The 26,454-nt window shown below is 40.7% G+C and overlaps 1 protein-coding gene across 2 annotated transcripts in view; it reads left to right on the forward strand.

Moving 5' to 3' along the window:
- Nucleotides 1-10,587: 10,587 nt before the first annotated feature.
- DEPDC1B (DEP domain containing 1B) overlaps nt 10,588-26,454 on the forward strand; it is a 101,065-nt gene continuing 85,198 nt past the window's right edge. For both annotated transcript variants that reach the window (XM_027101059.1, XM_027101060.1), the window contains exons 1-2: nt 10,588-10,702; nt 19,631-19,896. In XM_027101059.1, coding sequence (XP_026956860.1) covers nt 10,655-10,702; nt 19,631-19,896 — 314 coding nt within the window. In that variant the 5' untranslated portion in view covers nt 10,588-10,654. The remainder of the gene's footprint in view (nt 10,703-19,630; nt 19,897-26,454) is intronic.

Raw genomic sequence — 26,454 nt, forward strand, 5'->3', positions numbered from 1 at the left:
TTCATAGATTCTTATTAGGTTGAGGAAGCTCCCTTGTATTCTCTAGTTTGTTGAGAGATTTTTTTAAAAAATCAGGAATTGGATATTGTCAAATGCTTTTTCTATTTTTTTCTCTTCCCTTATCTTAAAAAAGTTCAAAATAGAAATTTCAAACATAACAAGAGTAGACAGAATAGGAATAAAGACCCTCATGTACCCATCATCCAGCTTGTTAAAAATGGAAATTTTCGGGCTCCAACAAAGTTCTACAGAATTAGAAAATCTTGGGGATGAGACACAGTAATCTGCATTTTAACAAGTTCTCCAGGTGATTCTGATGCATGTTAAAGTTCTAAAACCACAGCCCTTAAAGACTGAGTCTTTTAAAAGATAACTGCAATACAATTTTAAACTATAATTCTTGATTATCTTCAAATACCTATTCAGTATTCCATCTTCCAATTGTCTCCCAATTGCTTTTTAAAATTTTTAGTTTTTATCATTTTTACAGTAGGTTGAATTATGATCTAAATAATTCCACATGCTGTGAATGGTTGATTTGTCTCAAACCTCTATGGGCTCTCCCTCCACCCACCGCACCCCACTTCCTTGTAGTTGCAAATACCCGGTCACTTATAGACTTCCCCACATTCCAGACGTTGCCAATTGCAATTCCCCATATTTTTCCATCCTCTGCATTTCCTGTAAGTCGGTAGTTGCCTCATAAAAATGAGGTATGGTCAGGTTTAGTTTCAGTTTTTTGGGCAAGAATCCGTAGTAGATGAAGCTGTGATCCTTGTCTCTTTAAAAGCTCCTGGCTAAAAGTTCATTCTAGCTATTTGCACTGCAGCTCTGGTTCTGCCTCAAACCTCCTGTTCCCATCTCCTTGGGCTCTGTATTATTCCTGGCCTCGCTGGGAGGCCTGACTTGACTCTCCTCAAGGCCTTTATCTGACATTCCTTTAGGATGTTACTTCTGGAACTTCATCATCATGCAAAGAGGAACAGGTAAGAGGCACTTTCTCCTAGAATGCTGCCCAGGTCCTCAGGACACTCCTGGCAGGGCCTGCAGAACCCACCTCCAGCCCTCAGCTACTCTGAGGGAGAGGATCAGATAACAATGGCATATCTGTGGTCACGCCTCTGGTGCCCCTATGCCCTGAGGGAGCTACTTTCAGGAGACCTGGAGTCAGGCCTGGCATCTGTGTTTTAAATAAGAGTCTCCAGGGTTCTGGTATGTAGACAGGCTGGAGGTTACTTCATAGCTCTGAGGAGCTGCTCTCCCTCCTAATCCCTCACTGGAGCTGGGATCAAAGCTCTGCCCTGTTAATTCCAGGAGCAACCCAATCATTGACTTTTTAAAATTTATTTATTTTTTGGCTGCGTTGGGTCTTCGTTGCTGCGCGCAGGCTTTCTCTGGTTGCGGTGAGCAGAGGCTACTCTTCGTTGTGGTGCGCAGGCTTCTCATTGCGGTGGCTTCTCTCGTTGTGGAGCGTGGCCTCTAGGCGCACAGGCTTCAGTAGTTGTGGCTCGTGGGCTCTAGAGCGCAGGTTCAGTAGTTGTGGTGCACGGGCTTATTTGCTCCGCGGCACGTGGGATCTTCTCGGACCAGGGCTCGAACCGTGTCCCCTGCAATGGCAGGCGGATTCTCAACCACTGCGCCACCAGGGAAGTCCCCTATCATTGACTTTTCAGAGACAGCTGAATAAGGAAATGTAGTCAAGCGGGTTTGAATGTCTAGAAAGTCTCTCTTTAATTAAAAATTTTTTTTTATTTTGCCATATTACATACAGTCAGATGCATTTTTTTCAATGCTTTTCTTTTTTTAAAAAAATTATTTTATTTATTTATTTTTGGTGGCACTGGGTCTTTGTTGCTGTGCGCGGGCTTTCTGTAGTTGAGAGCGGGGGCTACTCTTCATTGCAGTGAGTAGGCTTCTCATTGCGGTGGCTTCTCTTGTTGCGGAGCACGGGCTCTAGAGCGCAGGCTCAGTAGTTGTGGCGCTCAGGCTTAGTTGCTCTGCGGCATGTGGGATCTTCCTGGACCAGGGCTCAAATCCGTGTCCCCTGCATTGGCAGGTGGATTCTTAACCGCTGCGCCACCAGGGAAGCCCCCGTCCACTTCTTATAGTTGGCTTTTGGGTTACAACGTAGATGGACTAAATTCCTGGTAATTTGTGAGGTGGCTCTTGTTCCCTCTTTAGTCTGGGGTAAACTCTTTCTTGTTTCTTTTTCTCTTACATAGTAGAAGATCCATACCAGTTATCTTTAGGCAGGTAGAGACTGGAGGTCTGCTCAGGTCCTGGTCATGTTTTGTTTCTTGATTGGGGCGCTGGTTACAAGGATGTGTTCAGTTAGTGAAAATTTCTCAAACCCTATACAGATAATGAGTGCTTTTCTCCATATGTTATAACCCAATAAAAAGTCGAAAGAAAAGAAAAGTATCTGTGTCAGAAATAAACAAAGAAAAATATAAAGTAATCATCAGTAAGGACAAAATGCTTAAAATAACTTTGTTTTTTATATCCAAGCCAGTTTCAATTACTTGCCTCTGAAAGAAAATAAGAGTGGCAGTGTCGTAGGCGAACACAATAACCACTGTTGCCTTTGTTAGCCCTTCAAGATAGCCCAACACATAACAGACACCCTGCCCCAGCTCACAGACCTTCCTTGTTCCCCAACTGCTTTTACCTCACAATCGCATTTTCATCCTGCTCTGGCTTGGTGCTGCCACCCACTGTCCTACTTCTGACTCTCTGGGCTCTTGTGTTTGTTTGTGGTCCATGGGCCTTGGCTCCCAGGGTCCTCTGCTGCTGCTGCCAGGAGTAGGAGATTCCCTGTTAAGTATCTTACCTCTGCCCTGGGCACCTTACTACTTACAAGCACCTGGCTGGGAGACCAGGCAGCAGTGTTTTCTAAAAGTTCTGCACATTCTTCTCCTCCTCCACTTTTTTTTTTTTGTAAATTGAATTCTTTGGGGGCTATCCTAAGTATATTTGCTATTTCAGGGACCACTTGTGATGAATCTTTTAAAAGTGCAGATAATTTTATCTTACCTTTACATTTTTCTTAAAACTGAGCTTAGGGGCTATGGGTCAGACAGCTGATGTACTGATACCAGAATATATCATTTAACTATTGGTTTGCTACCCGAAAGTTCAATAACGTGTAATGATTTGTAATTCTGCTGAGGTGAAAACTTGAATCTTGAGCCTTTGACAGTGAAATAGAGGAGAAAGTCTTTGATGAATGCCCAGAGTTGAAGCCTCTAGGGAGGGAACCAAGAGAGTGGGATAATCCCCTAACTGAGCTATCCCTGGCCCAGGACAGGCTGAGGAATCACAAAGATGAAGTGCCCGGAGCGGGCAGACAAGCCTAGACTCAGAGGTGAAGCAGCGGGTTTTTTTTGTTTTTTTTTTAAGAGCTAGAACAAACAGTTAATTCTCACTACTATCTTACTCTATTTAACTTTACACACATTTCTTTGTATGGAAACAAGAACTACACATCTAAGAAATATTCTAAACCCCGCAACAAAGTGGATATTGTGGAAGTTTATCAAAAAGTTAATGTTAATTTTAAGGTGACTTTAAAGATGTTTGGTGACAACAGGAGGATAGTTCAAAAATAAGTTAATTTGTTGTACAACAAATGGCTTCTCTGTTAAAGTGTTTGGTCTTTATGAAGATAAATGAGACATATAATTTTTTAGGCTGTCATGGGGCAAGGCAAATTTAAATTTACCTTATAAGAACCAACAGAAGTTTTCTATTGAAGCAGCAGGTTTGAGGGCCAGAGAAACTTGTCAGTCAGGGTAGTAAGCTAAAGGGCTGAAATGGGACAGTGAAGGCCTCTGTTCTTCTCTCTATATTCTTCCTTCCTCAAAGTCCTCATTTATCTGTAGGTCTTCAACTTCCCCAACTCTACCCTGCCCTTTTCATCTAATATTTTCAACCATGAGTCACCTCTATTTGGATGTTTCACTGTCAGTCAAAGGCTGCATATCCAAATTCCAACTTCTTTTGGCTTTTAGCATTTATGAGGAATAAGTCCATTGACTTGGATAATTCTGAAATACAACTATAACATAATATTGTCCCCATAAGATACATAGACACAAACAGTAGAGAATATCAAAGTCACATTGGACATGAGATCCTAGGGGTTGGCCAGGCTCATGTACAAGCTGGATGACATTCTCTTGCATACCAGCCTCCAAGGTGGGAGTTTTAAAGTTTTGCCTCATCAAAATTAGAAATATGTACATGGATCTTTGGAGTTGCTGGTAAGGAGTCAAAACCATAAATCACCCATGGAATCTAGGTACCTAGGATTTTAAACAAGCTACCTTGGTGATTCTTGTCTCTAGGATCTTCCTCTTCGAATCCTATGTTCCTTGGCCAGACAGAGGTTCGTTTAAAAAATATTGTTTTTCTATCATGTCACTTTCTTAGATGTAGAGAATTATACTTAGCCATAGCAACACAGAGGCATGGCTGTGATATGCCAGAAACTGAACTTGTGTCCAAATATGAGAAACCATTCAGTTAGGTCCTTGCTAAAGATTTTCTTAATCTAACTTCAAACTGTAATGGTGTGATTGTGAGGTGGCAGGAAGTCTGTGTGCATGTGTGTGTGTGTGTGCACGTGTGTGTGTATGCATGTGCACGATTATAACACAAGGCATGGGGTATGGATTATATTGGGTTGGCCAAAAAGTTCGTTTGGGTTTTTCTGTACCATCTTATGGAAAAAACCCAAACAAACTTTTTGGCCAACCCAATATCTTCCCAGACTCAAAAGGGAGAAGCAAGAATGGATAATCCTTTAACAATAAGACCTACCAGAATAGTAGGTTCAGCAGCAAATTGTATAGGTTAAATTGAAAATATAAAAGTTAGCTATTATATCGAAGAGTACATACCTATAAGAAATACACATAGATAAAATGAATTGAATCCATCTTTAGGAGATGAATAACTTTTTTTTTTTTTTTTTGGTTGATCTGGGTCTTAGTTGCAGCAGGTGGGCTCCTTAGTTGTAGCATGAGGGCTCCCCAGTTGTGACATGTGAACTCTTAGTTGAAGCATGCATGTGGGAGCTAGTTCCCGGACCAGGGATTGAACCCAGACCCCCTGCAGTGGGAGCATGGAGTCTTATCCACTGCACCGCTTAGTTTCACTTGCTCATTCATTTATTCATTCAACAAATATTTGTGGAATGTCACTATGTGCCAAGCACTGTACCAACCAAATTTATTTATTTTTCCTCCAAGTGTATTGCAACAGTATCCCTAACTGGTTTTCCTGCTTCCACTCCATACCGACACCCATTCCAATCCATTATCCACACAATGGCAAGAGTGCTGCTTAAAAAAACCTATTTAAGATCTTGACACACTCAAAACTTTTTAATACATTTGCAACAAATTCAGAGTAAAATCCAAATCCTGTGGCTCATAATGTGGCCTCAGAAGCCCCTTTCCACTCTGTATTCAACCCCATCTCCTCTTCTCTCCCTTTCACGCACCCCATTCCAGTAACCCTGGCCCCCTTCCCGTATTCCCTGGACGTGGCAAGGATGTGTCCACCTCAGGCTTTCACATGGGCTGTTGCTCCACTGGCGTGGAAGGTCCTGCCTTAGACAGCTATCCCTCTATTCCACTCAGATTGTCTCCCCAATGTCACTTCGTCAGACAGAACTTTCCCAACCACCTGAGCCAAAACAGCATCCACTCCCTCCACCCTCCTCTCTTTCTTCTTCTACTTTTCTTCCCAGCACCCAATTACCACCTGATATATTATATATATTTTTATGTATTTTAGTTAGCTTGTCATCCCTTTCCCCACTAGGATGTCAGCTTCTGGAAATGAGAACTTTGTTTTATTTACTTCAGTATTTCAGTGATTGGAACAGTGCCTGCCACATAGTTGGTACTCATACATACTTGTTGAATAAATTAATGAATGAATATAAATTCTCTATTTCTTTGGCACATTTATTTTTTAAATACTGAAATAAAAATATTTTTCAACAGTTTCAATGAAATAGTATGGTTTTATGTTTTCCATATATTTTTATCATTTCTTCTTCACCCATACCCCAAAGAATATGATGTCCCTATTAGTGAATAGGGTTAATACAACCTCTGGGGGAACATTTCCTAATAGAACAGTGACAGTACAGACCAAGAGCCATGGAAATCAAGTCACAGATATTACAACTTTTAAGCACCTTGGCAAATAGACAGTCTTGATGGCTTAAATGCCAACAAACACAACTGAATGTAGTTGTAGTACAATCTGAAAGGCTCAAGTTGAATGTAGGAACTGAGTGACTTGGGTTTCAGCAGAGGAGTTCTTTCAAAATGACCCATCCAACTGGCTGGGAGACCTTTCAGGCAGCAGCAGAACTGCATGTAGCAGTCAGGAGTCCCCTGGGGAGCGAGGGCACCACTCCCAACTCTTCCCTACTGGGCATGATTGAGAAACACAGCTTCCAACCCCACAATATACTTGAGGCCTATGTTGCTTTCTTGCACCATAGCTTGGAACTTCCTAATATCAGTGACAAGTCAGGTGGTGATGGTGAAACTGCCCATTCTCAATGTGCTAATACTCACTTTATAAAGATGTTCTGAGGCTGAGGCAAAGCTTCTACAGGATCTTGATGGCCTTACACTTATATATGCCAAGAAGAGTATGAACAGCACTTTATTAAAATTGCTTCCACTGTGAATGTGGAAATAATTTTTTTTTCTTTTTTTTGTGGTATGCGGGCCTCTCACTGTTGTGGCCTCTCTGGTTGCGGAGCACAGGCTCGGGACGCGCAGGCTCAGCGGCCATGGCTCACGGGCCTAGCCACTCCGCGGCATGTGGGATCTTCCCGGACCGGGGCATGAACCCGTGTCCCCTGCATCGGCAGGCAGACTCTCAACCACTGCACCACCAGGGAAGCCCTTTCCTTAGGTTTTTATGAAACTCATTCCTAGGAATGATCATTTGGATAAACTTATGACAGGTTTCTATCCTTCTCCCCCCTCCTGAAATGTGTCTTTGCATAAATATAAATGTGAAACTCTACTTTACATTTGGAAAGTATCCTTTTTGATTTGTGAAGGCATTAGTAAAAACCGACCAACTAAGCAATCAAACCAAAGCAAACCAAACTCCACAGGCTTTGGCAGCAGAAGGTATAGGTTCAGTTCCAAGTTCCATCAATTACTGGCTGTGGGACACTAAACCTCTCTAGTTAAGCAAGTCACTTAGTCTCTGAAGTTTAGCTTCCTCAGCAGTAGGATGGGATTATCCATATTTGCATATCCATATGGTTCTGAGGATCAAATGAGATAATGTGACAAAGCTTTGCAAGCAGCTTTACAATGGTAAGGACTGTAATTTATTTCTTAGAAGTAGTGGGTAACTCTTTCCAAAAAGGAACTGAGTCAACTTACGATGTATTTATATAATACCATAGAATACATAGAAAATAAATGTAGAAAAATGAAATAATGCACCATTATATTCTTTATAGTTGTTAATCTATCAAACAAAAAAATAAACTAGCATTTTTTTGTGCTTATTCAACTGGGGTGCCCATGGATTTGGAAGCAAGATTGTGGTATGCTCAGGCATGGAGCTGTAGAATCCACGTAGAATTGGAACTGTAGAATCCAACTGTAGAATCTCCCTCCTGCTTCAATTTTATTTGAGCAAGTTAAAACATTTTTACATTAAAACAAAGTTATATATTAATTTTGTTAATTGAGTGTTTACCATGTATCAGATACTGTTTTCGGAACTGGAGTACAGTGGGAAACAAGAGGTCCTTGATCTCATGGAGTTTATAGTCTAGACAGAGCAATCATTCACAACTGGATCAGGGTCAATACTCTTTATTCTGCTGAAATGCAATTCACAGGTAACCAACCTACACATAATTAAAATTAACATTTTTATATATAATGATGAAATAAAAAGGAAGTAATTCATAATAAAGCAATATTCATTTCAAAATTTAAATAAATACCTAAGCATGATTATATCAGAAAGATATAATGAGATAGGCAAGTACTTGCATCTACTTATAAAAATTAATTTGGGGGACTTCCCTGGTGGCACAGTGGTTAAGAATCTGCCTGCCAATGCAGGGGACACGGGTTCGAGCCCTGGTCCAGGAAGATCCCACATGGCGCGGAGCAACTAAGCTCGTGCGCCACAACTACTGAGCCTGTGCTCTAGAGCCTGCGTGCCACAACTACTGAAGCCTGCGCACCTGAAGCCCGTGTGCCTAGAGCCTGTGGTCCGCAACAAAAACCACCGCAATGAGAAGCCCGCACAATGCAACGAAGAGTAGCCCCCGCTTGCCACAACTAGAGAAAGCCTGCATGCAGCAACGAAGCCCCAATGCAGCCAAAAATAAATAAATAAAAATTAATTTGGATTGAAGAGAAGTAAAGGTAAAGTCAACTGAATATTCTTGTCATTCTTCCTTTATATTTGACATTTGAAATAAGGACTAAATAAGTATACAGCACCTTTATGCATAATTCCCATGAATTCAAGAGTTGCAGATACAGGATGACACAGATACATGTCTCAAATACCATTAGCTGCGTTGCCATTACTGATGCTCTTGTGACATGGTGAGCAAGTTTTGGTACAATCCCAAATGGGACCGGGTATGATATTCCTGGAAACTTCAGTGTGTACTCTAGCCGGCCAAAACTACTTTTTATTTTACATGTAAAACAGAGTTAGGTTCTAGGCTCAGATAATAACAAACAGGTTATTCACTTACCTGAATGTCCAGTGGACAATAAAAAGGCATGTAGAACATGGGCCAATTGTAGATTGTGTGGCCTGACTTAAGCACCAGAAGACATCTAGCTCCCCTGACCCCTGCCCACAAAAATACCAGTACTGGCCTTCCTACCTTTTAGAAGATCAGAAAACAACCTCAATGCCTAAATGCCCCAAATGCTCCCAGAAGCTGGAACCCCTTCATTTGACAACCATCATTGTAGAAGTAGAAAAGAAGAAAATAAGTAATTCTAGTTACAGGTAAGTGCTCAGAAGGAAATAAAACAGTACAAGAGTAGGGTGGGCGTGTCAGGCTTCTCTATACAGGAAGGTCAAGGAAGGCTTTTCTAAGGTTGGCAGCATTATGAACTGAGACCTGAATGGTGAGATGGAGACGGCCTTGCAAAGAGCTGAGGAAAGAACATTCCCAGCAGGGGAACCAAGCGGACTGTGAGGTTTGAATGCAAAGAGGACCACTGTGGCTGAAACATAGGTCAGAAAGGTAGAAAGCACTGGCATTTTAGGGCAGAGAGAAGGTGAGCAATTTCCCAGTTGATTTATGTGATGCTGAAAGACTGGTAGATGATCAGCTGTCTAATTTAAACTACATTTACAAAGACTGTCTTTGTGGCCTCTGATATGTAGATCATTGGGAGATATGCCTTTCCAGAAAAAGGAACTATCTTGTCTTTGGCTCATGACCAACTCTTGGGAAAATGCTCAGGAAGCAGGGCATGATGTCTTGTACCAGATCACAGTTCCACCACTGTGGCAGGCGCTGACAATCCCCAGATGGACAAGGCTCTGAAATTTCTCCTTCTGTCACTTGTGCCCCATGGGTGTCCCTTGCCAAGGACAAGCAATATTTCTTCCATGGAGTTTAGAGGTCCAAAAAAAAGAAAAAGTTCTGATAAGGATTGGAAGTAAAAAAATATCTTCATTGCTTTTTTCTGATGACAAAAGTAATACATATGTATCATCTCAGGAATTTTTGGGGCTTTCTAAAATGCAGCTAAATACATATCTAAGGCAGCAAATGCAGCAAGAGTATTAACAAAGGGTGGGAATCTGATCCTTTCCTTATCTCTTACTTATGATATCTCATCCTGAATGGTTGCTGAGGTGATGACATATGAACTTTGAACTTGTAGGCATAGAGTGGTGACCTCATTTATCCCTTTGAATAATTGCAAATCACACCGTCAATTCCTAGGGGGAAAATTCTGAGCAGCAAAATGAACTCAGAGCCCTGTGGCATAGGACTGAAAATTTCAGTCAGATCCAAAAAACAAAGAACTCAAATTCCAGGGAAAGACCACTCTACCAGAAGAACAACACAGGAAGCTGAATGGGGCTCTTTTCCAGCTCTTTGTTGTTCTTACACGCTGTCGACACTCCCTGTGGCCAAGAGCTCTTATCTAGTTTTTACATGTCCCTCCACTTGAAGAGGCTGTCCCCTCGCTTCCTTTCACTACCCACTTCTCCCAATCTTCGCCGCACCACCAGGTTCACGGTGCACTTGGAAGGACGGACAGGGATTTGCCTCTCCAGTCCAACCGGCTTTCGGTCACTGAATTACACACGTTCATCGACCCTTTTGCGGAGACTGCTTGCGTGTGCGCGGGGTGGGCGAGGGTGGGCCGCGGACTCCACCCCTGGCGGTTGTGAACCTACTGCCGCTCCGCAGCAGGTCTCGGAGGAGACGCCCACCGCCCCCTCCGTGGGGCCCCGGCGGCCCCGCCCCGCAGTTCCCGTCACGTGCCGCCGCACCGCCCAATCAGCGCCTGCAGCGCGTGGGCTCGGGATTCAAACTGCGGCGCCTAGGACTCTCCGGGATCTGCGTTGGTGTGGCCGCGGCCGCCGCTGCGTGCGGGCCATGGAGCACCGCATCGTGGGGCCCGGGCCATACCGGGCCACCAGGCTGGTGAGTGTGCATACCGGGATCTGGGCGAAGCGAGGCCCCGGCCTGAGTGCCGACTGCGTACTCGTCAGTCCTCGCTTCTCCAGGGCAGGCCGGGCCCGGGTCTGGAGGCGGGACATGTTTCGGGTCGGGCGGCGGTATTCTGGACGACGCTCAAAGAAAGGCTAACCGGGCCTGGGGTCCAGCCCGTCCAGGGTGGGCGCAGCTTCGACCCCGAGACGTTGGCTGGGTTCTCGCCAATCAACGGCGCCTCCCTGTTTAAAGCGTCCGGAAGACCAGGGTGACACCCCTCTCCCCTCTCCTGTCCTCCGGAATCCAACGCCCCAGTCCGTAACTTTAGGGCCACCCGCCGCCTGGAGCGTGTCTCCGTCCCGAGTGTCACTTGTGGTGACACTTGAGGTTCTTTCTAACGGTGCCCAGAATAGAGGTGGATCGCCCTGGCCACGTTTCCGGCTCCTGACGTTTCTTTTTCTGTGAGCACCGACCTAAATGAGGAGGGTGGGCCCGGACTTAGGGTTTGAAAGAGCCTTTGCAGACCCTGGTCCAGGGTGCTGACTGTTTTCCTGGGAGAAGAGCTTTGGTAATCAGAGTTCTGAGGCGTACTTGATTTCTTTGTGACCTGGAGCAAGTGATTTTAGCGATTTCATAATGGAGTAAGTGGCGATAATTTGGTAATGTCTAGAGTAAGTTTTAGACAACTTTCTATGAAAGCTTAAAGGTGATTTGGGAGGAAAGGACTGCTCTCCTTGGTCTGTCAACACTTCTCTGGCCCCAGCTAACTTGGGAATTAGGCTCCTTGTTCTATGCACCCTAAGGGATATCCAGGAAAAGGTGAGAACAGGATGGAAGGAGTTATCGTAGTCATCTTTGCAAACAATGTACTACAGACACCCATAATGATTCATTCATTGAAAAAAAATTCAACACATATAAATTTAGGTTTTCCTTTGGACCTGCCTCTAAGAGGTATGGATGCTGGTAGCAGGGAACAAATAGGATTTTATAAAACCTCTTTTCATATCTGCTTCCACTTCACAGTTGCCTCTACCACTTGAAACCATCTGGGGTCAAGGCTATTGGTAGGTCCATCTTTTTTTTTTTTTTTTTAACATCTTTATTGGAGTATAATTGCTTTACAATGGTGTGTTGGTAGGTCCATCTTTAAGGATGAGATACAGGTTGTGCCTTATCAGGGACTTTCAAAAACTTTACTATTCTTTGTGGAGGGAAAATAACACTCCCCTACTGCCAATTTATTCACAGCACTAATGCAGGGGAAATAGAGAGAGACTCTGGATCTTGGGGTAACCAGTTCTCATTCTTCCAGCTTTAGACTAAAAAAATAAATTACATGATAATTGGAACTGTTTTTTAATCTCATTCACAGAATTGTTTGAAGTACCACATTTTATAAATGCAGAGTGCCTATGTGAAAGGCATTCTTGATTCTGAGTCACATTAAAATATTATCAAAGGAATTTACAAAGAAAAGTACCCTGTTCTTCAGAAGTCTTCAGTCCCCAAGAAGTGATATTTGAGTCAGATTTAGCCAAGACTGATCAAGTTAAGTAGGAAATTAAATATGTGAATAATTAATGAAAATACCTAAATATCACCAGAATTTCCTAGGTAGTCAATTCAGTTCTCAACTTTATTCTATTTGAGAATCTTGATCGTAAACTAAGATTTTTGAAAACACAGAAAACAATAGCCATTTTTTTAAGTGAATATTACTGATTTATCAGTGATCTCTGTAGTCATTACAGGTACTTTCCCCTCATTGTAAAATCTCTGTTTCCCTGAACATAATTCAGTTGTGCTTTACAGCTTTAATCAGTTAAATCATAAAGTTTGTGATTAGTCCTCTGTACTTATCTGCCCCAGCTCGCCTTTCCTCCCTGGCTCCCAGCTTAGCATTTCCATCTTCTCCCAACATCATCCTCAACCTAATCTTCAGGAAAAGCTTGGGAAAAACCTATTGGTACACAAAGAGCAGGCGTTTACTTCCTCCTTTCATGGCTCACTATACTTTCTCAAACCATGTACAGCTCCATTTTCTAAGACACCAAAGTCTTATCTGAAAATAGCATTTTATGAACTAGGTAAATTTCTATGCCCAAAATAAAATGACAGACACTGTAAGTCAATTCATGGTGAATATGGAAGCTAATTAGCAACTTATTCATCTTCACTGAAATAGCTTTCATTTTAACCCACATATGAAATAGTTCATTAGTTAAAAAGAAATAATGAGAGGGCTTCCCTGGTGGCAGAGTGGTTAAGAATCCACCTGCCAATGCAGGGGACACGGGTTCAAGCCCTGGTCCGGGAAGGTCCAACATGCCACGGAGCAACTAAGCCTGTGCGCCACAACTACTGAGCCTACGCTGTAGAGCCCACGAGCCACAACTACTGAGCCCACATGACACAACTACTGAAGCCTGTGCGCCTAGAACCCGTGCTCTGCAACAAGAGAAACCACGACAATGAGAAGCCCTTGCACCGCAACGAAGAGTAGCCCCCGCTCACCACAACTAGAGAAAGCCCGTGCGCAGCGATGAAGACCCAACACAGCCAAAAATAAATTTAAAAAAAAGAAAAAGAAATAATGAGAAAGACAATTGCTTTTTCTGAAACTGCTTAAATCTACTGATCCGTTCTTTGAACTTAGTTCTGAGTTGTCTGTATCTTCTGATGCAACTAGTAAACTTTAAAAGACTTACAGCCATCATTGAATCTGAGAGTTTGAATGGACTCTAAAGATTATGTAGTCCAATTCCCTCATTTTATTGAGGTGTAAAGGGGTGAACTGACTTGACCAAGTTCACACTGCCAGTATGTGGCAAGTACATCTAGATCTAGCGTTCGTTTGCCTCTGAAGTCCCTGGCCAGGTGCTATATCATAATACTTTTGATATTAAGAAGTAAAGAAATGGAATAAATATTCAAGAGAAAAGAATAGGAAGCACATTTCAACACTCAGTATTTGTCACGTTAAGCAAAAATAGTTGTATGATTTTTTTAATATAAATTTATTTATTTTTATTTTTATCTTTGGCTGTGTTGGGTCTTTGTTGCTGCATGCTGGCTTTCTCTAGTTGCGGCGAGTGGGGTCTCCTCTTCCTTGTGGTGCGTGGGCTTCTCATTCTCTTGTTGCGGAGCACTGACTCTAGGCGCATGGCCTTCAGTAGTTGTGGCACGGGGGCTCGGCAGTTGTGGCTTGCGGGCTTTAGAGCGCAGGCTCAGTAGTTGTGGAGCATGGGCTTAGTTGCTCCGCGGTATGTGGGATCTTCCTGGACCAGGGCTCGAACACCGTGTCCCCTGCATTGGCAGGTGGCTTCTTAACCACTGCGCCACCAGGGAAGCCCCAGTTGTATGATTCTTTATGCCTTAAACTAGGGGTTTGAAATAAACAAAAAATGTTTTTTAATCACAAAACAAATCTGTTTTGTCCCCTTTGCTATAAAGATTGTCTCGTAATACGTTGTTGAAACAATCACATTCTCAAGCTCTATCTAGTTCTTTGTTGACGTAGGATATTTTCTTTCTAAATGTTACTGAGGATAGTGAGTTATTTTAAAGGTAACTTTTTCTTTCTTGGCAGAGTAGCCAAATAATGACTGAATTATTTTTGGAAATACGTGGGAGCAGAGATCACGGTCCTTGCTAGGTTTTGAAAATCTAAAGTGTCTCATGGATTGAGTAAATATCCTAATGTTAAATGCTATTAAAAATCAAAATAAATAAATTAAAAATTCTTTTTATGAGTTTTTCTAAAAAAGAGATATGAGGCTTTGATAAGGATGTCTTCTTAGAAAATTTCTAGTGTAAAATGAAAACTAGCTATCACCAGAATAGCTAAAAAACCAATCAGAATCCTAATAGATTTTTTCCTCCCTGTGTGGGGATGCATTGAGTAGAAAGCTCATACAGAAGAGTAAAAGTGGAGGAATTAAAAGGTTTTAAAAAAGATGACTATAGGTGACTTTGACCTACCAGAAATTTAAATTTAGTATTAATAGACTGTAATCACACCAGTGTAGTATTGTTTAGGAATAGACAAACAGCTCAGTGGGATTAAAAAAAAAAGAGTTCAGAAACAAAATCAAGGACTTCCCTGGTGGTGCAGTGGTTAAGAATTTGCCTGCCAGTGCAGGCGAGCCCGGGTTCGAGCCCTGGTCCAGGAAGATACCACATGCCACGGAGCAGCTAAGCCCATGCACCACAACTACTGAAGCCCGCGCACCTAGAGCCTGTGCTCCTCAACAAGAGAAGCCACTGCAATGAGAAGCCCACGCACTGCAACAAAGAGTAGCCCCCGCTCGCCACAACTAGAGAAAGCCTGTGTGCAACAATGAAGGCCCAATGCAGCCAAAATAAATAAATAAATAAAATTAATTAAAAAACAAACAAAAAACCAAAATAAAAAGTTAAAAAAAAATAATAAAGTAAAACATTAACAGTTTCAAAGTTCGTTCATAGCTAGCTATTAAAAAAAAAAGAAAGAAACAGAATCAAGAAAGGTAGTATGTAAGGTAGCTTACTATTTCAGTTTAGTGAGAGAAGGGTAGCATAATTGACTCTCCATTTGGGAGAAAATAGAGTTGGAGATCTCCTCCCCACAACATAAAAAATTTCAGTTGACGATTCAGATATTAAAATCCCTGTAAAATATTAAAAGAAAAATTTGATAAGTATTTTTAATATCTCAGGATAGGGAAACTTTCCCAATTGAGGGAGTAAACCCTGAAGCTATAAAGATAAGAAGATATATTTGTTTTCTTAAAACAATATAATCATCAGTGAAACCTTTATATAGCTAGAGACCAAATAAACAAATTGATAAGTCAGGGGAAAACATTTCTAATATATTTGAAAAAGGATTAATATTCCCTATTTATATTCATTCAATACGTATTTATTAAACACATGTACTGTATGTCAGGCACTGTCCTCAGTTGTGGGGATACTGAACTGAGCAAAATAGAGTAACTTTCCTGACTTCTGTGCACTTAGATTCAAATTCTAGATTTAAACAGTTCTTAAAATTAAGTAAAAGATAGAGAAAGACAACCCAGAAGAAAAATGGCAAGTCTCAAATGAAGAAATAAAAATGACTGAAGATAAAGGCAGGAAAATACAAACAAAATATAAAGATACCATTTCTTGTGTGTAGATTGGCAGACAAAAGAATGATAATATCTAGGAATGGCCAGAGGTAAGGCAGCAGGCTCATACAGCATTGCTGGGAGTGTGAATTGCTACAACTGGTTTAAATAAGCTGATACCCTTTAGAAATCTGTTCTCAAAAATAAATAAATAAAAGGATTGATACATTAGGTTATGTAAACAAGGATATACTTGTGAAACAACAAACTGGAAACAGCTGCATGCCCATTAGTTGGAAAATGGTTGAATAAATTATGGAACTCATTCATTCATAAAATGGGCTATATCTATAGGTACTGACACAAAAATATCCTGGTATGTTTAATGCAAAAGCAAGTTGTAGGATAATATGTACAATATGGTTGATCTCATTTCTTCAAAAAGGAAGCAAACAGCGACAGTGATAATAAACAAAATACATACATACAAAGGGAAGGATTCTATATATGTGTATGTATGATTAATAGATATGTGGGATTGGAGAGAGACAGGGCAGAGTCTTTTGTATATATTTCTGCATTTAATTTGTTACAGTGTGCATTATTCTGTAATTAAAGTGACAGTAGAGGAACTGCTAACCAGCTTGAGTCAAATAACAGGCATATTTACTTATATTTTGAAATATTGGGCCCCAGAGAGCCATATCTTCATTCTTTTATTAAGTAATGCATAAAGTACTATGCATTAAATTTATCAATCAACCTAAAATAAATAAAACTCTTTTTTTTATTAACTCTTCTTTCCTCCCCATCTCCCAACATATATTAATCAGGACTGAAATGCAAGGTTGGTGTCAGCAGAGAATTGAAAAAAAGACCCAAACAGCTAATGTTTAAAAATATGTGGAAATTGTTTAAAGCTATGTTGAAGTTTGTAGGTTCTTGTTATAATGAAATGACCACTCGAGAAGGAGAGCATAGAGTAGGTTTCCAGATCTTATTATGAGACTAAATACCTGAGTGACATGTGCCAACTTGCCTGTCCTCTTTGGATCTTAATTTTGCCCCAAAGTTTCCTTCTAGCTCCAGAATAGATTGAACCTGTAATTTGTTTCAAGAGATTATCCTGGGAATTTTATATATTCTCCTTATGCTTGAGGAATGCCTTATCTTTTACAGAGGGCTTTCGTAAGCATGATCTCACGAGAGACGTCACAGCAACTTGGTGAGGGAGGTGGGTAGAGAGTGAACTTAAATCAACATTCATGGACTCTTCCTGGGCTCTCTTTCTGCTGTTCATTATTTCATTCTAGCCAGTTTGCCCTGCTTCTCCTCTGTTTACATTCAAGTCCCTCTTTCATCCACTCACTTTGTTTCTTCTTCGGCTACCCTCCTTAATCTCTTCCACATTCAGTTTACCAGCACAATCAGCTAGTTCATATTTATCAACTTTCAGGTTGGTAATTTAAAATTGTGGATTGCTCTCAAGGAAGATTTTAATATATGAGTGTGTGTGTGTGTGTGTGTGTATGTGTATGTGTGTTTTGTTTTTAGCCCTTTATTCTGCATAACATGTACAGAAAAGCACACAAATTATAGGCGTACAACTCAGTGCATTTTTACAATGTGAGCGCCCCATTTAACCAATGCCCACATCAAGAAATATGACATTACCAGCAGCCCAGATGTCCCTCCGCCCCTCCCAGTCTCTACCACTACTTTGATTTCTAATACCATGGATTAGCTTTTGTCTGCTTTTAAACTTTATGTAAATACAATCATATAGTACTTTTCACATCTGGCCTTCTTATATCAATTATATTTTATCTATGTTATTCATCTATGTTATTGCATGTAGCAATAGTTCATTCTCATTGCTGTGCAGCATTCCATTGCATGAATCAATTTATCTGTTCTTATGTTGGTGGATATTTGGGTTGTTTTTGTCTATTAAGATAGTGCTATTATGAGCAGGGTGGCTTTTGGTGAACATATTTCTGTGGCATATATACTTAAGAATGGAATTGCTGGGTTATACAGTGTGCATATAATTTCCAGTTGTTCCACGTTCCCTTGGTAACACTTAGTATATTGCCTTTTTCATTTTAGCCATTCTGTAGGCATGTAGTGGTATTGCATTATAGATTTCTTTTGCATTTCACTGCTAATTAATGAGATTGAATATCTGCATATGTTATGGTAAATTTGGAGGTTCTTTTATGTGAAGTGCCTGTTTGTTTTCCCATTTTTGTATGGAGTGTCTGTCCTTTCTTGATCTGAATTTTTTGTTTTGTTTTAGAAATTCTGGTTATAGGTTATCTTACTCTACAGCTTGTATTGTTTTTGTGTGTGTATGGTTTTTTTTTTTTTTGCGGTACGCGGGCCTCTCACTGTTGTGGCCTCTCCCGTTGCGGAGCACAGTCTCCGGACGCGCAGGCTCAGCGGCCATGGCTCACGGGCTCAGCCTCTCCGTGGCATGTGGGATCTTCCCGGACCGGGGCACAAACCCATGTCCCCTGCATTGGCAGGCGGACTCTCAACCACTGCGTCACCAGGGAAGCCCTGTGTGTGGTTTTAAGAAAGTTAAAAAGAAAAAGTTTAAATCTGGACCAACTTAATTTGGAGCATGGCTTATAGTAGTGTCAAATGAAGTAGAAAGATTGATATGCATAGGACAAAAAGATGTTTGAGTTTGGCCAGGAGAAAGACATGACTGGGAGTCAAAGTAGAATTAAGTTGAATGAGGTTAGGGGGTAGTTAAAAAAAAAAAAATAAGGAAAGTGAAAGACCAGTTAGGCGTTTGCTTGTTGAGTACCAACTGTGTGTTTGTTGTGTCTGGTGCTGTACATCCAGGGTGCCTGCTTGCACAGACCCTACCTGGGCCCTTGAAGCACCTGGTGTTGTATACTCAGGAATGATTACTGTGGCTGAGAAAGTTAGCCATCAAAGGGAGAAGAGAAATGGGACAACAGGTGCAGAGGTGATTGGGCAGTAGAGCATATGAAGAGAAACCTGGAAGAAGAGGCCTGGTTGGAAGAGAAGATAAGGAACCAGTGTTGGGCAAAATAAAAAGAATATGCTGAGGTCAGAACTATCACTGAAAGAAAAAGGTGAAATCAGAAGAGCTGATTTCAGTAGGACGGTAGGTGAAAAATAAGGCTCAGAGTCTGTTAAGTGATAGACTTGCAAGAGGAGCATAAGAGGAGAGAGAATGGTTATGAGAGTAAGACTGAGTTTTCGGGACTTTTAGAAGGAATGGTGGGAAGACGAGGGTCCTAAGAAAATGTTGGAGTAATTATGCAGGAAGAACACCATATGTGAACATTTCATTTAATTTAGGGATGGCTGATGATGGCTTGGATGTCTAGATTTTATTTTTTTAATTAATTAATTTACTTATCTTTGGCTGTGTTGGGTCTTCGTTGCTGCACGCGGGCTTTCTCTGGTTGCGGCGAGCAGGGGCTACTCTTCTATTGTGGTGCGTGGGCTTCTCATTGCGGTGGCTTCTCTTGTTGTGGAGCATGGGCTCTAGGCACGCGGGCTTCAGTAGTTGTGGCTCATGGGCTCTAGAGTGCAGGCTGAGTAGTTGTGGTGCACGGGCTTAGTTGCTCCGCAGCATGTGGGATCTTCCCCGACCAGAGCTCGAACCTGTGTCCCCTGCATTGGCAGGCGGATTCTTAACCATTTGCACTACCAGGGAAGTCCCCTTAAGGCAGTCTTTTAAATGGAAAAACTGCATTCATTGTCTTAAATATTCGGGATGTAATAACCTTGTAAAAAACTCAATCGATCACTAAATACATTCCTCTCTTTTTGCCCCTAGTGGAATGAAACAGTTGAGCTTTTTCGCACCAAGATGCCGTTACGGAAACATCGGTGTCGTTTCAAAAGTTATGAACGTTGCTTCACAGCGGCCGAAGCTGTGGATTGGCTACACGAGCTGTTGAGGCGCAGCCAAAACTTTGGCCCCGAAGTGACCCGCAAACAAACGGTCCAGCTGCTAAAAAAATTCCTGAAGAATCACGTTATTGAAGACATCAAGGGAAAATGGGGCCAGGAAGACTTTGAAGACAACCGTCACTTGTACAGGTAATGGCAACAAGTCAGCCCCGAAGGGGAGGAGTTTGGGGAGGACCAGTGGGTCTGGTCAGTCTATTGAAACTTCCTCATGTGAAAGAGCTTACTTGTCCGTGGGCGTGATGCTTCAACTTGTGATTTGTTGGGTGGAGAACTGAATCTGCTGCTACAGCAAAATTGATTACAGTTTTTCTTGGTGCTCTCTTCTTCATAGAGCACCCCTTAAGTAGTCTTTTGTTGCAGTGGCTTTTCAGTGAGGAAGACTTTTTGTGCCTTTTGCACACTGGGAGGATGGCTATAGTAGCTTAGTACCTCTCCTGGGGAACATGAAAGGGTGAAACAGTAGTTCTGTCTTGCACCTTTCTGAGCAGTGTGAAGGTGTGTATTCAGGGGGTTAGTGGCAGAGGCATCTGATCTTTAAGTGGAGCTCAGGTCTATAATGAAGAGTTGTACTAGAATTCCCCGATGTCTCAGATTAACCCTGCAGTGCATGTCTACTTTTCCCTAAACATTTTTGCTCGTGTTTTAGTGCTGTTTTATGATTGCTCACTTACTACCCAATAATCTGAGGGTAAGGATGTCTCTCTGCTGACACTTCTGTCCTCACTGCATGCTAGACTGTTTCATTGCTGGAGGTGGAGGAGACCTGCCTAGGATTCAGGGAATGGGAGAATACTAAAGAGGAATGAAGTCACACGAGTCCAGAAAAGAGGAATTGTTGAGCTATCTACAGAGAGGGCTACCAAAGTGCTAAGAACCTGAGAGGTATTAAATGAAGAAACGAAGATGATGGGCCCTCAGTATTTGCTGCCTTTTACTCCAACAGAAGAATAAGGAATTCTCTTACAGCACATTCAGCGAGGCATTTTGGGGCCACGGGGGCACCTGGGTTTGAGCAGAGAAAACGTGACTGTTTCCTATCTGAGTCATTTCTTTGGTTCCTTTGGGGACTAGAGGCTGAGAAAGGCTGCAGAGCAAGGGGAGGGTGGTCACCAGCACCAAGGCTAAGGCCAGACAACTTTGTATGTTTAGGATCTAACTTCGTCACGGAATTCCATCAGCAATCTCCCTCTTCTAGATGTCAAGGTTGTCAGCTGGACAATTAGTTGTCTCTCCATTTGGCAGTTATCTCTAGCTTGCTGATCCAACTTTTAATTAGAATCTTGGGTGACTTTAGCCTGTTCTGAGACCACAGTGCTTATTAGTATCAGTCAGTGGAAACTCTATCCTTGGTTCCAAATGCTGTACTTCACTGGGGATTCTTTTTTTTTTTTTTAATTGCCTGTGTTTTTTTAATTGAAGTATAAGTTAATTTACAATATTATATTAGTTTCAGATGTACAGCATCTTACTAAGTTCTTACTTAGAACTTTCTTAGACCTTAGTTCTAAGGTCTAAGAAAGGAACTGATACCAACAACACCTGTGATGTGCCAGACTCATTGCACAGTGGTCATTGAACTCAGCACCTGTAGATGTTGGTGGTATTATCTTGATCTTAAAGATCAGGAAATTAATGAGGCCAAAGTTACTGACTTGTCCAAAGTTACTCAGGTAGTAGTAAGAGTCAGGATTTAAACTGAGGTCTCTATCTCTGAAGCCTGTGTTCTTGTGGCGTGTCAGACTGCCTCCATTGCCATGGCATGAGGTTGACTAGCTTATTAAATAAACTAATGACCGAATGAGTAAACAGAATCATAAACCAGAAATATTCAGTGTAGTCAACACACGTTCATATATTCACAGAATTCCAGTAATGTATAAAGTACTATGTAATACATATTAAATGATCAGCTGTCTTCTCAAATAAAGGAGGTAAGGTAAACATAATCAGCTTAAACACTTACATAAGTATAGCAGGGGATAGATGGTTTCCTGGGTCTGTGAATTACAGAAAGGCATAGTTAGAGAAAGCAACATGAAATATACAGACTCTTAGAGTATTTTTTAAAGACAGAAATTACACACACACCACAGGAGAATTTTATAACAGAAATGATGAGTGAAGCTTTTATTTTGGAATGTGTCAAGTCTTATTTTTAGTTTAAAAACATGTCATATTTGCTGTGTGACTGCATTTACATTTGTTAACTATGATTTTATTTTTCAAGAATCCAAGAGTTAAGTATAGAAAGTAGGGGGAAATAGTGAATTTTTGTGTGTAAGAAAGGAAAGTGAGATCCTAATATCTGAATGTCCCTAACAGAGGAGATTTTGCAGAGAAGGGCCCAGAGCTATTTACTGAACCACTCTTTGCTGTTAGTAACATGGGTGACTAGAAAGAGAGCTGGACTGGCTGCCAGTGGAGACAATTTTCGATTTCACTAAAGGGTCCTCATAGTCGAGCCATATGCTGTCATCTGTGTCTAACAAAGCTTCGTGGCCCCAGACTTTGGATGAAGAGAACCAGTGATACTACCTTGTATTTTTATAAGAAATTTCAGTTTATGAAGCAATTCTTTATGATCTCATTTGATCTTCGTGACAACTCCGTATGGTAGACAGGGTGGATAGTTCATCCTCAGAGAACTAGACAGTTGTCTCTTTGAAACCTCTAAACAAAACATCAGTAAATTCCATGGGGATCATTGAATTGGCCCATTTATGTATGGGAACAGACAGTTACATAGGATTATTTAAACCTAATTAAGTGGGTTATATAGAAATAGAGGTGTGTATTATGATCATTGCTTGTTTTGGACTATTAAGTGAGGAAAGTGTTTGGCCGGCTTTAGATCTTTAGCAGGATGGGTCCTTGGTCTGGAGCCTCCACCGGGCCCTTGCCCCGTTCTTACTACTGATGCTAGCTCTGGTATGCAGTTGTAACCACGGTGTTCATGGCTTACGGATAGAAATTCACTGGCTCGGGTGTAGTGCTTGTGATCTAATGTGCAGGGAACCATTTTCTTTTTATTTTCCTTCTTCTTCCTGTGCCTTTTTTTCTTTCCTTCTCTATTTCTTTCTCTGTTTATACCACTTTATGTGTATGACTGGCATGTTCCCACTTCTTTCCCCTTTTCTTTTTCTTCTACTTCATTTCTCTCTCCTTTTCTTTCTGTCTTTTCCCTCATATTTGCTTTTTTTCTGGCTTATTTCCAAAATGTTTAATTTGAACCTAAAATTTGTTATGTAGATTTTGTCAGCTTTCTTGAATGTGACTTTCACTGTTCTTTATTTAAAAAGCAGGAGTCATGCTACCTAGTTTTAAGACTTACTCTATAAAATCACAGTAATGAAGACTGGTGTTGGTGAAGGGTTGGATGGACACTTGGGTCAGTGGAACAGAACAGAGTCCAGAAACACACACAAACATGGCCAGTTGATTTTTGACGAAGATGTAAAGGTAACTTAAAGGGAAAAGATCAGTCTTTTTGGCAAATGATGTTGGAACAATTAGAAGGCAGCTATGCTTACCACTATACCACCAATGCTCACAATGTTGGGACAGTTGGACATCTGTTCATCTACATGCAAAAAAATGAACCTCAACCTGAACCTAATTTTTTAATACAGAAATTCATTCATAGAATTCAATGTAAAACTAAAAAAATTTTAGAAAAACAGAAAATCTTTATGCCCTGGGGTTAGGCAAGGAGATTTTAGACATGACACCAAAAGCATGATTTATAAAAGAAAAAACATGATAAATTGGACTTCATCAAAATTAAAAACTTTTGCTATGTGAAAGGCACTGTTAAGAGGATGAGAGGACAAGCGAATGTTGGGGAGAAAATACTTGTAAATCACATATATGACAGTGAACTGGTATCAAGAATATATAAAGAATTCACAAAACTCAACTGTAAGAAAACAAACAACAAATAATAGATTTGAAAAGACACTTCATCAAAGATATAAAGATGCTTCATCAAAGATATACAGACAGCAAATAAGCACCTGAAAAGATGTTTAACATCATTAGCACTAGGGAAATGCAAATTAAAACCATGGTGAGATACCACTACATATCTAGTAGAATGGCTAAAATAAGAATACTAATAACGCCAAAATCAAGAGAGGATGCAGAGCAATTGGAAATCTCCTCCATTGATGGTGGGAAGCCTAGATTGGTAGTCACTTTGGAAAACAGTTTGGCAGTCTCTTTTAAAGTTAAACATGTACTTATATATGACTTCATATTCCTGCTCCTGGGCGTTTACCCTGGAGAAATGAAAGCTTATGTTCACACAAAAACTTGTATGTGAATATATATATTTTTAACATCTTTATTGGAGTATAATTGCTTTACAATGTTGTGTTAGTTTCTGCTGTATAACAAAGTGAATCAGCTATACATATACATATATCCCCATATCCCCTCCCTCTTGAGCCTCCCTCCCACCCTCCCTATCCCACCCCTCTAGGTGGTCACAAAGCACTGAGCTGATCTCCCTGTGCTATGCGGCTGCTTCCCACTAGCTATCGATTTTACATTTGTTAGTGTATATATGTCAATGCTACCATCTCACTTCATCCCAGCTTACCCTTCCGTACCTAAATATTTATAGCATCTCTGTTAATTCAAATGTTCCTATGGGTGAATGGATAAACACTGAACATCTATAGGGAACGCTTCTGTGCATATCCAGTGCAGTGGGAGGTGTGACTAAGTCAGAGCAGGAGGGAGGTTTTTTGTGAATGATTGAATTGTTCTGTTTGTTGATTGTGATGGTGGTTTTACAAAGTGTATATGTGTGTTAAAATTGATAGAGCAGTACACACACACACACACAAGAAAAAAAGAATAAATTTTACTATATGCTAATAACATTTTTTTAATGCTGGAGATTTGAAAAATCTCTATTTTTACCTCTAGTGAAAGAAATCCTAATTTACATTGATTGAGGTATATGGCCCTTCAGTCATTTTCTGTGGCTCTGGGAAAAAGTCTTTATTATTACCCTATAGGTCTTTTGAAGGGACCAATAGGAACTTCTTCAAGTTAATGGACTATTGGCTCCCTCTAGTGGACACCTTTTGTTTTTATAGTAAAGCTTAAAATTGTGATTGTGAGTTTTGTTTTTCTTTTGTTTTTATTCATTTAAAGTCCTGAGTTTTTATCCTGTGATAGTTGGATAAATTTTGTACATTTCCTATGCATCAGTTTTTTTCATCTATAAGATGACAGCGCTGGACTAGATCTTTAAGGTCTTTTTCCATTCTAAACTTCTATGGTTCCAAATATTGAGTACATATCATAGATGTTTTCCAAGCCCTAGGCGATGAAGAAGATATGAAAGAAATGTAACATTCTTTTCCTCCCTAATTTTGCAATCTCTTTTGAGAGAGAGTATGCATATATAAAAAAGATATGTAGCAGAACCAAGGCAGCATTGAATTAATTAACCAAAATGAACCTGTAACAAAAGCTTAGAGGTACTACACTGGCAGTCCTTGGGTTGACACAGCTGTTTTGTTTAACATTGTGTTTTTAATCATTGAAATTTTTTTCTCATTTTTGTTTTTCAATTTTGTGTATTTTGTGAAGGTAATACATTCATGTGTTTCAAAATTTACAAAGTACAAAAGAGTATATACAATAAAAATTTCCCTTCTACTTTGCTCCCCCAGGTGGGGTTCAGGCCTTGAACTTGCATTGAAGCTTTCTTATTTTTATTATTTATTCTCAAGTTGTGTTGTTCTTTTTAATACCTTAAATGCTAGTTTGTCCTGGATGAGAAGAAGCTGAATAACTTTCAAATGCACAATAGAAATAGAGTGGGGGGTAGAGGGGGAAGAGCAGGATAGAAAATAGTTTATTCTTACTTTTTCCCATGTAAAGGCTTAAGCAAAAAAATATAGAAAAGTCACAATGTTAACAGTAGTTATTTCTGGATAGAGGGCTTAAAGACAGCATAAATTATTTTCTCTCTTCTTAATTTTACACATTGAGTACATATTGCTTTTATTTTCAATTTTTAAAATCATTCCAGTAAAAGAGTAATCAATAAATTGTATTGTTTGGAAGTTTACAATGATAGGATGACTTCTTCTGGGCACCTCTGCTCCATACCAGTACCCCACTTGCTTCTGGATACTGTGGACTAAGAATGCTGCCTGCCATTATCAGTAAACAAAGGATGTTGCAGCCCTCCAGCAATCAGCCACTGCAGCCACCTTGTTGAGCCCTGAGGGGACTCAGGATGGGAGAGCACAGGATACTGGCCCCACATAGCTAAGGTGCATGTCAAAGGGATGATTTCAGTGAGCCCAGACTCTTGCATCTTCCCATACATAGAAAAGCGCCAACTTAATTAACTTGAGATATGTGGTTTTCTTTAATTAATCTTTTGATGTTCCCACTATCTGGACTTTGTTACAAAACTCCTATATATCTTGGCTCTCCCCTTACCTCTTCAGAGCAGTTTCTCAGAGCTATCTGAGAGGCTGCCTTCCAGGCTTGAACTCCTGAGAAAGTTCGCCAAATAATACATGATTCTGAAGTTTTAGGTCGTCCATTTTTTTCAGTCGACAGTAGTAAAAATTCATCCGGAAGAGAGAAGGCACAAAAGTAGCCAAAAAAATCTTGGGCAACAAGACCTTCTGCTTTATCAGAAACTAAAATGCCATA

The sequence above is a fragment of the Aethalodelphis obliquidens genome, unplaced genomic scaffold (genome assembly GCF_003676395.1).
Source record: "Aethalodelphis obliquidens isolate GAN/ISIS:26980383/991018 unplaced genomic scaffold, ASM367639v1 scaffold4, whole genome shotgun sequence".
NCBI lineage: Eukaryota > Metazoa > Chordata > Mammalia > Artiodactyla > Delphinidae > Aethalodelphis > Aethalodelphis obliquidens.